At 40.0% G+C, this 10,000-nt stretch overlaps 1 protein-coding gene across 2 annotated transcripts in view; it reads left to right on the top strand.

The window, feature by feature from the left end:
• The window catches only part of LOC128649814 (protein regulator of cytokinesis 1), a 281,224-nt gene that overhangs the window by 22,025 nt on the left and 249,199 nt on the right, over window positions 1–10,000 (top strand). Inside the window, exons 3-5 of one of the 2 annotated variants that reach the window (XM_053703289.1) lie at window positions 1,702–1,824; window positions 3,276–3,509; window positions 3,846–4,016. In XM_053703289.1, coding sequence (XP_053559264.1) covers window positions 1,702–1,824; window positions 3,276–3,509; window positions 3,846–4,016 — 528 coding nt within the window. Of the gene's footprint in view, window positions 1–1,662; window positions 1,825–3,275; window positions 3,510–3,845; window positions 4,017–10,000 lie in introns of those variants that run through there. The other variant, XM_053703288.1, reaches the window with a different exon arrangement.

The following is a 10,000-nucleotide window of genomic DNA, read 5'->3' as shown; positions in this document are numbered from 1 at the left end:
CTTCTTTCTTTTTGACTGAAGAGTATCATACGTTTTGCATATGAGACTGCTGGACAGCAGCCGCCAGAGAGAGTTAAGACTCATTCCATGAGGGCTGTTGCTTCCTCGTGGACATTCAAGAATGAAGCTTCTGTGGAACAGATTTGCAAGGCTGCAACTTGGTCCTCTCTTCATACTTTTTCAAAGTTCTTCTAATTTGATACTTATATTTCGGCTGAGGCCGCTTTTGGGAGAAAGGTTCTTCAAACAGTGGTGCCTTCCGTTTAGGTTACCTGTCTTGTCCCACCCGTATCATCTGTGTACTCTAGCTTGGGTATTGAATCCCATTAGTAATTAAGATGATCCGTGGACTCATCGTGTCTTAAAAAAGAAAATTTTATGCTTACCTGATACATTTGTTTCTTTTTTGATACAATGAGTCCACGGCCCGCCCTGTTCTTATAAGACAGGTTCTGGGTTATTGTAAACTTCAGACACCTGCACCTTTTGCTTTTCCTTTCTCTTCCTAACTTCAGTCGAATGACTGGAGTACGAGGGAAGGGAGGAGCTATTTGGCAGCTCTGCTGTGGTGCTCTTTGCCGCCTCCTGCTGACCAGGAGGTGAATATCCCATTAGTAATTAAAGGGATACTAACCCCTCATTTTTTCTTTCATGGTTCAGATACAGCATGCAATTTTAAGCAACTTTCTAATTTACTCCTATTATCAATTTTTCTTTGTTCTCATGTTATCTTGATTTGAAAAAGCAGTAATAAAAGGTTAGGAGCCAGCCCATTTTTTAGTTCAGCACCTTGGTAGAGCTGCTGATTGGTTTGCTACATTTAGCCACAAATCAGCAAGTGCTACCCATGTGCTGAACAAAAAATGGTCTGGCTCTAAAGCTTACAGTAGTGCTTTTTCAAATCAAGATAGCATGAGAACAAAGAAAAATTGATAACAGGAGTAAATTAGAAAGGTGCTTAAAATCTCATGCTCTATCTGAATCATGAAATAAAAAAAAATTGGGTTTAATATCCCTTTAAGATGATCCGTGGACTCATCGTGTCAAAAAATAAACAAATTTATCAGGTAAGCATAAATTTCTTTTTTCTTTCATGTTTCAGATAGAGCATGCAATTTTAAACACCTTCCAATTAACTTCTTTTCACTGGCTCACTAGATGTATTCAGCTAGCTCCCAGTAGTGCATTGCTTCCCTTCAATAAATGATGCCAATAGAAGCAATTTGATTATAGAAGTAAACTGGAACATTGTTTAAAATTGTATATGTGAGAGACATACAAAGGTAACATTTGTTGTTTTAACTAAATATAGACTATTATTTGCATTTTAGAACAAACCAAAGACACAGGCAAGGAAGATTTGTAACCGTCAGAACGCTATCTTATCACTGAAGTGATTTTAGCCAATATTGTGCTAGTTATCCGGCATGACTCCAGCTGGCATGCATGGCTATTGGCTAAGAGGTGGAAAAGTCCAGACGCTTCAAAGGAACTTTCAGCATTAAGTTTTTTTTTTTTTATACTTCATGACAAAGTCCCCTTTATTTGTTCCACTGGTAAATCCTAGCTCTTCAAAAAACGCTAAGATTTACTATCACTTTAAGTAATTAAAGTTTGGATTTAGGGATTTGTACCTGTGTAAACAACTGGTTGATCTGCATTATTGAGCATGTTTTTTGCTAACAGAATCCACTCTTTTAGGAGCTACTAAATCAAATGGTTTATGAAGAAACAACTATGAGAGACAGACTTAAGAAAAGTATTGAGTGTTGTTTGAAAGAACTAAGAATACTGTGTCACGAATTATCACTTGAGGCATGCACGGTGAGTAGTGTTAGCTTCTTTACAAAACTCGCCTTGACTGCTTTCTTTTGTAGAAGAAGGTAGAAAACTGTACAATAGTTGGGGAACTACATTTTAAGCTTCAACCTCACATTCTGCTATGCCGCCTGACCGAATTAGTAGAGCTGGATTAAGAACAAAAAATACTGTACAGTAGTCTGGGGACTACAATTTTAAGCTTCACATTCTATCCCACCTGACATATTCAGTAGAGCAGAATAGAGAACAAAAAATAAAAATACCAAGGTTTCCATATCTGTTACCTAAGTGTCAGTCTTATTAAAGGGACAGTGTACACCAATTTTCTTTTTACTGCATGTAATAGTACTATAAAGAAGAATATGCACAGATACTGGTCTAGAAATCCAGTGTAAAACCTTTTTTAATAACGTACTTAGAAGCTCCCAATTTAGCACTGTTGATTATGTTGGGCTGGAATACCCAGTGAAAGGGGCGGATAGCAGAACTTCGTCTGCATATGAAAAGACCCATTATAAAACCAAAAGCAATGTGAAGTCTGTATACATCTAAAACTTTGGGGCTTGGTTAGGAGTCTGAAAATCAGCACAATATTATTTAAATATAAGCAAAACTATACTTTTTAACAAAAACACTCCCAGATGGGCTATATAAATTGATCTACAAAACGTTTATGCAAAGAAAAATCTAGAGTACAATGTCCCTTTTTTAAGTGAGTTGTTTCCACATTTTAAAGGGACAAACACTAAATACATGCTCAACATATACATCAGTATATTATTCTTAGGCTAATCCTTGATTTGATTTCATTATGTACATTTAAAATAAATTGGTAGTTACTTAGAGATGTGCATTCGGCAGTAAACAAAACTGATGCATGCACATCTCTATTGGCTGTTTAAATATTGGACAAATAAAGTGTTGTCACCTAGGTTTCCATAATATTAAAAATGTATCTCCATTGCTGAAGCCCAATAGGGGTCAATTACATACTACAGTAACAATCTCAGTGGTCGAGGTTCCTTTTAAAGGGACAGTATACACCAATTTTCATATAACTGCATGTAATACACTACTATAAAGAATAATATGCACAGATAGTGATATAAAAAATCCTGTATAAAACCGTTTAAAAACTTACTTAGAAGCTTCCAGTGTAGCTCTGTTTAAAAAGTTACTGGAACACCCACTGGAGTAGGTATACGTCGGTATTCTCCTAAAGCTTTGAGGTTTGGTTAGGAGTCTGAAAATCAGAGCAATGTTATTTAAAAATATGCAAAACTATCCATTTAAAAAACAAAACAAAAATGGATAATCTACACAACATTTATGCAAAGAAAAGTCTAGTGTATAAAGTCCCTTTAAGCCAGGTAAGCAGATCGCCCACATCAACACAGACAAAAAGGAACCTGTCCAGCTAGATGGGTATACTAACGTTCAGCTCTTTGTTGCAGGTGGATGAGAGTATGACCATCCTTGAGATTGAGAGAGATTTGAGAGTAAAATTGGAATTATTGACTAGCAAAAAGAATGAACGCCTTCAAGAGTTGAGAGTGTTACAGCAGAAAGATCAAGAACTATGCAGTGATCTTTGCGCGACTCCTTATTACATACCGTCTGGCAGTGTACCCAGCTTGAAACAACTGGAGGAGCTCAAAGAGCATATTAAGGCTCGGTCTGAAGAAAAGGTATCTATTTTTGTTGTTGTATTCAAATGAAAGATTCCATAGTATTAGACTTTTTCCCATAATGCATCTGATACTTTTTCACTTGCAAGAGACGTTGTTCATGGTGTCCTTATTTATTTATATGATTTATTTATTTTTGGTGCTGTTTTTAGATCAAAAAGACACCAGAAACTGTGTGTTTGATTTTAATTGTGTTAATTTCTTTTAATATTCTTTTTTTAGAATGATTATCCTAATTTTTTTTTACCCAAATTATTTATTGGTGTAATTTGATTGTAGGTTATATTCCTATTGCTAATGTGTTTTTTAAATTCTATTGAACCACTATAACCATAGAAAGAGCGCCTCCATGTCTTTTCCTCACTGCGAGAAGAAATCAGACTTTGTTTTGAGGAAATGGGAAGGCAACCTGAGAACTCGTTGGAAAGTGAAGCTATTTGTGAGGATGAAGACGCTTTCTTCCTTACATTGGATAATATCAAAGCTCTCAAAGCTATTAAGCAACAGGTCAGTTTGTGTACAACAAATAACCGTTCAGTGTTCTCCAGTGGAAGTGTAATTTGTTCAGCTATGAAAAGCACAAAATTGTAATGCATAATTTAAAGTGAAAGTCAATCTTAGCTTTTTACAAACGTGGACATTCATTAAGTATAAAATACTTAATGTAGAAAAGCCCTTTATTTGTTTAAATTGATCGCCGTTCTTAGCTACTTCGGCAGCCCACAGCTAAAAAAAAGTTTGCTAAGAGGTGGCGTTTTCACCTCTTAGCCAATAGCCGTGCGGTACATCCGGCTTGGCGCCCATGGGAGCCGGATTTACCGCATGGCTATTAGCTAAGAGGTGAAAACGTCACCTCTTAGCAAAAAGTTTTTTTTAGCCGTGAGCTGCTGTAGCAGCTAAGAACAGCAATCTATTGAAACAAATAAAGGAGCTTTCTACATGAAGTATCTTGTACTTCATGAATGAAAGTCCCCTTTTATTCGTTTCAATAGTCAATCTTAGCGTTTGTAAAACGCTAGGATTGACTTTCACTTTAACATAAATGTATTTAATAAACGTAAAAAAATAATAATCTTTTAATATTAGCTCATTTTAGCTCTGTGTGGTCCGTAAAATCAAGCTGGTGGGGCACCGATTAAAAAGATCCTGGGGAGAACAATGCCTTTGAGTGCAGAGCCTAAAGTTTCCAGTTACTGGGCTATTGCACAATTTTAGCAGTAGATCAAGCTCCCATGTTATGCTTAATATGTTATGATTTGCCTGCAGACCAGTCTTTGAACTGTAGATAGGTTTTGCTGAAGAATTTTTATTAATTGTAAGAAACCAGCAAATTTCGTAACCTAGATTTTCTTCAAAATGTTGCAAATTGTGTAAACCAGCAAATGAGTTGCAGCATTTTTAAGAAAACCTTTGTTCCAAAATGTGCTTGTTGGTCCCTCAAGGGAGAGTAAGAACGCAATTCTTACACAAAAGGATAAGATTTATAAGCAATGTAAGTTTGTTTATAAATTGAATTTATCCCTCATTCTTATATAGCCGATCCTCAAGAATGTATACTCAAATGTTAAGCATGTATTTGAGAGAGATTTTTAAAAAAATTAGTAAATCCCTGCACTGTTAAACATTGCAGTTATGGCTGTGGGATTAATTGCATGATGTTATGGCTATTTTTTTTTTTTATCTTGCTGCCACAGTAAAATTTGACAAAACCTTAAAGGGACATAAAACAAGTTGGGATAGAGGCAAAATATAATGTACTTTAAATTACTTTAAATGCAAATTTATACTGCAGTGCCTCGCCATTAACCATTTAAGTGTCCGAATTGTACAGCTCTAACTCCCCCCACAATTCCTTTTATGATTGCATCTATATCCACCATTGATATGGTAGAATGCAGACTAACGGCCATTCTGCTGGAGCATGCCTAGAAGAAAATAAGCTGCTGTGAACTCTGTTTAACCTCTTAAGGACATATGACGGAATTTTTCCGTCATAAAACAATTGAGCAAACTGAAAGCTGTGTCCTTAAAGGGTTAAAATACAATGCCTGTATTTCTGTTGTTAAACACTTATAAGGGGGGGGGGGGGTGGATCGGTCTTCTCCAGAAACCACTATGTAAGTAATTTCTTTTACAAGATACAAGTCCACAGCTTTCATCCTTGTGGGATATCGCCTCCTGGTCAGCAGGAGGAAGCAAAGAGCACCACAGCAGAGCTGTATATATAGCTCCTCCCACCCCAGTCATTCTCAAGAGTCTTCTTCAATCAAGAGTTTATTATTTTAAAATGGAGCCAAAGTGTGCTATTTTACTAAGGGTGTAGCTGTCCTTATCAGCCTCTAGAGTAGAGCTACAGGTGGCTTTACAGCAATGGGAACTGGTTGGGTTTTATCCTCACTGCGCCTCCCATACTTGTGCTGCCCTTCTGGATTATGGTCTTGGCAAATAGTAGCTAAGGCCCTTTTGTGTCCACAGAGCTGCATGAGGGAGAAGACCTCTTGATCCTGTGGAACGTGTCATGCTGTCGCTCAGCATAGAGGTAAGTGCAGTCTTTATTTTTCTGGTTGCTATCTCAGAAATGGCTGTACGTTTTCTTTTGGGGAAAGATCATAGGCTCTCTGGGGACAGGGCTTCCTTGCCAACAGAGTGTGGGTTCTCATGGAGTTAATTAGAACCGTCACTGTTTTATATTCCTTGCTGCGTGTTATCTTTAAAAAACACTAAAAGGGCACATGACTATTTTTTATTTTATCTTTTTCAGGTTTAAGCTTGAACACCTTCGTCTATTACTGAGGGAGGTATTGGTTACTCTGGATGATTGTGACTCAATAGTGGTCCCTCCAGAAAAATTAAGTAAGTTGGACAAATACTTGGAAGTCCTTTCTTACTCGGATGTTTTTCCAGTTCCTAAGAGAACTTCAGAGATTCTGGCTAAAGAATGGGAGAAACTAGGTATTCCATTCTCCCCTTCTCCTATTTTTAAGAAAATGTACCTTATAGCCGATGGTATTAGGGATTCTTGGCAGACGGTTCCCAAGGTAGAGGGAGCCATCTCTACCCTGGCCAAACTGACTACTATTCCTGTTGAAAATAGTTGTGCTTTTAAGGACCCTATGGATAAGAAGTTGGAGGGTCTCCTTAAGAAGATGTACGTTCACCAGCGATTCCTTTTGCAACCGGCGGCCTGTATTGTTAGTTATCACTGCGGCTTATTGGTTCGATGCTCTGGGAGAGTCTCTTAAGACGGAGACTCCTTTGGAAGAGATACAGGATCGGATTAAGGCCCTTAAATTAGCCAATTTGTTTATTACAGATGCTTCTCTGCAGATTACTAAATTGGCAGCAAAGAGCTCGGGTTTTGCCATCTTAGCACGCAGGGCCTTATGGCTGAAGTCTTGGTCTGCTAATGTGTCATCCAAGTCTAAGCTGTTGGCTATTTCTTACAAGGGAAAGACTCTTTATGGTCCTGACCTGAAGGAGATTATTTCTGACATCACAGGAGGTAAGGGTCATCTCCTCCCGCAAGATAAAAAGTCCAAACAGAGGGCGACAGATTAATTTTCGTTCCTTTCGAAATTTCAACGGGGTTTCCTCTTCCGCTAAACAGGAAGGGAATTATTCTCAGGCCAAGTCCACATGGAGACCTAACCAGTCTTGGATCAAGGGTAAACAATCCAAGAAGCCTGCTACTACTACCAAGTCAGCATGAAGGGTCGGCCCCCGATCCGGGACCGGATCTAGTAGGGTGCAGACTTTCTCTCTTTGTCCAGGCCTGGATAAGAGATGTTCAGGATCCCTGGACACTGGAAATTGTGTCTCAGGGGTATCAGTTGGAGTTCAGAAATTCCTCCCCCAGAGGAAAGTTTCTTCTTTCTTGATTATCTGCAGACCAGATAAAGAGGCGTTCTTAAGTTGTGTAAGAGACCTCTCCCCCATGGGAGTAATATGTCTCATTACGGTACTGGAACAAGGACGGGGTTTTTATTCAAATCTGTAGTTTCCAAAAAGGAGGGAATGTTCCGACCTATTTTAGACCTCAAAAGTCTGAACAAGTTTCTCAGAGTTCCATCTTTCAAGATGGAAACCATTCGTAAAATTCTTCCATTGATCCAGGAGGGTCGATTTATGACTACCATGGATCTAAAGGATGCATATCTTCATGTTCCTATCCAGAGATCACCAGTTCCTGAGGTTTGACTTTCTGGACAAGCATTTTCAGTTTGTGGCTCTGCCCTTTGGTCTTGCCACTGCACCCAGAATTTTCACGAAGGTTCTGGGGTCTCTGCTGGCGGTTCTAAGGCCACGGGGCATTGCAGTGGCACCTTATCTGGACGATATTCTGATCCAGGCATCATCTTATCAGCTAGCAACGTTGCATACCGACATTGTTCTATCCTTCCTAAGGAATCATGGGTGGAAGGTGAATCAGGAAAAGTTTGCTAGTTCCGTAGACGAGGGTTCCCTTCTAGGGGACTCATCAACTCTCTGTCCATGAAAATCTTTTTGACGGAAGTCAGAAAGTTAAAGATTCTAAATGCTTGTCGAGCCCTTCAGTCCAATCCTCGGCCGTCAGTGCCTCAGTGCATGGAGGCAATTGGATTGATGGTGGCAGCAATGGACATCATTCCGTTTGCTCGTTTTCATCTCAGACCTCTGCAACTGAGCATGCTCAGACAGTGGAATGGAGATTATACAGATCTGTCTCCTCAAACCTAAATTAGGAGACTAGGAACTCTCTTCGTTGGTGGTTGTCACTGGATCATCTCTCCAAGGGGACGTGCTTCCGCAGACCTTCATGGGTGATAGTTACAACGGACGCCAGCCTGATGGGATGGGTAGCAGTCTGGAACTCTGAGGGCTCAGGGGGTCTGGACTCGAGCAGAGTCTCTTCTTCCCATCAATATCTTAGAGTTGACGGCAATATTCAATGCGCTTCAGGCTTGGCCTCGGCCCAATTCATCAGATTCCAGTCGGACAACATAACGGTAGCTTACATCAATCATCAGGGAGGAACAAGAAGTTCCTTAGCGATGACAGAAGTTGCCAGGATAATACAGTGGGCGGAGTCTCAGTCTTGCCATCTGTCTGCGATCCACATTCCAGGGGTGGAAAACTGGGAAGCAGATTTCTGAGCAGACAGACTTTTCATCCGGGAGAGTGGGAACTCCATCCGGAGGTGTTTTCCGACCTGATTCTCAGATGGAGCAGGCCGGATTTGGATCTCAAGGCCTCTTGTCAGAATGCCAAGCTTCCGAGATACGGGTCCAGGTCAAGGGATCCCCAGGCCGCGCTGATGGATGCCTTGGCAGTGCCTTGGTCTTTCAGCCTAGCTTATGTGTTAACTCCACTTGCTCTCCTTCCCCGGGTGATTGCTCGAGTCAAACAGGAGAGGGCGTCGGTGATTCTCATCGCTCCTGCGTGGCCTCGCAGGATTTGGTATGCCGATCTGGTGGAAATGTCATCTCGGCCACCGTGGAAGCTTCAGTTGAGGAAAGACCTTCTCACTCAGGGGCCTTTCCATCATCCGAATGTAGTTTCTCTGCAGCTAACTGCTTGGAGATTGAACGCTTAATTTTTTTTAAAGTGAAGGTAAACTTTGCTTTCCTCGAAATAGCGATTGTCAAGAAAATCCTAAAAAAATGTCACTTTCATTCATGAAATGTTCCGATTCGCTATATTTATTTAAATATCTTTGATTATAATTTAGAAATTCTAACTGCCATCTCCCTCCCGTGCAAAGGCCGCCATTGATTTTCTCCTGTCACGTTTTTTTTTTAACCAATGACAGGGCAGGCCAGTCGGCGACACTCCTTCAAACAAAACGCCCTTCAAGAGATATGCGCATGCGCTAGCACTTTTTTTCCTTGCCTGATAGTGCTATATTGCAGAAACGCATGCTCATAGCCAAGCGTGAAGATTGACAAGCCAGTGCTCTGACGTAGAGAGGTGAGGTACAGCTCTCTCTCTCTCTCCGGGATTAGAATATTAACAGGAAGTAAGGCTGGGGGAGGAGCAAGGAGTGGCAACGCTCTGAAAGTCAATAATTGTATTATATATTGGAACAACCTAGTAAAAAAATTAATGAGGCGATTTAGGTTAATAATGGTAGAGTATTAAAATTATAACGTTTAATCATTTAAAATTTACCATCACTTTAAGCGAGGGTTTTCTGATTCGGTCATTGATACCTTGATTCAGGCACGTAAGCCTGTTACTAGAAAGATTTGCCATAAGATATGGCGTAAATATCTTTATTGATGTGAATCCAAGGGCTACTCTTGGAGTAGGGTTAGGATTCCCAGGATTCTGTCTTTTCTCCAAGAAGGATTGTCGGCAAGTTCCTTAAAGGGACAGATTTCTGCTTTGTCTATTTTGTTACACAAACGTCTGGAAGATGTTCAATCTTTTTGTCAGGCTCTGACTAGAGTCAGGCCTGTGTTTTGACCAGTTGCTCCTCGGAGTTTGAATTTAGTTCTGAATGTTCTTAAAGG

This window comes from Bombina bombina, chromosome 2 (assembly GCF_027579735.1).
Source record: "Bombina bombina isolate aBomBom1 chromosome 2, aBomBom1.pri, whole genome shotgun sequence".
Lineage (NCBI taxonomy): Eukaryota > Metazoa > Chordata > Amphibia > Anura > Bombinatoridae > Bombina > Bombina bombina.
Note: the sequence above shows the minus strand (reverse complement) of the source record. Positions and strands in the feature narration are given on the sequence as shown.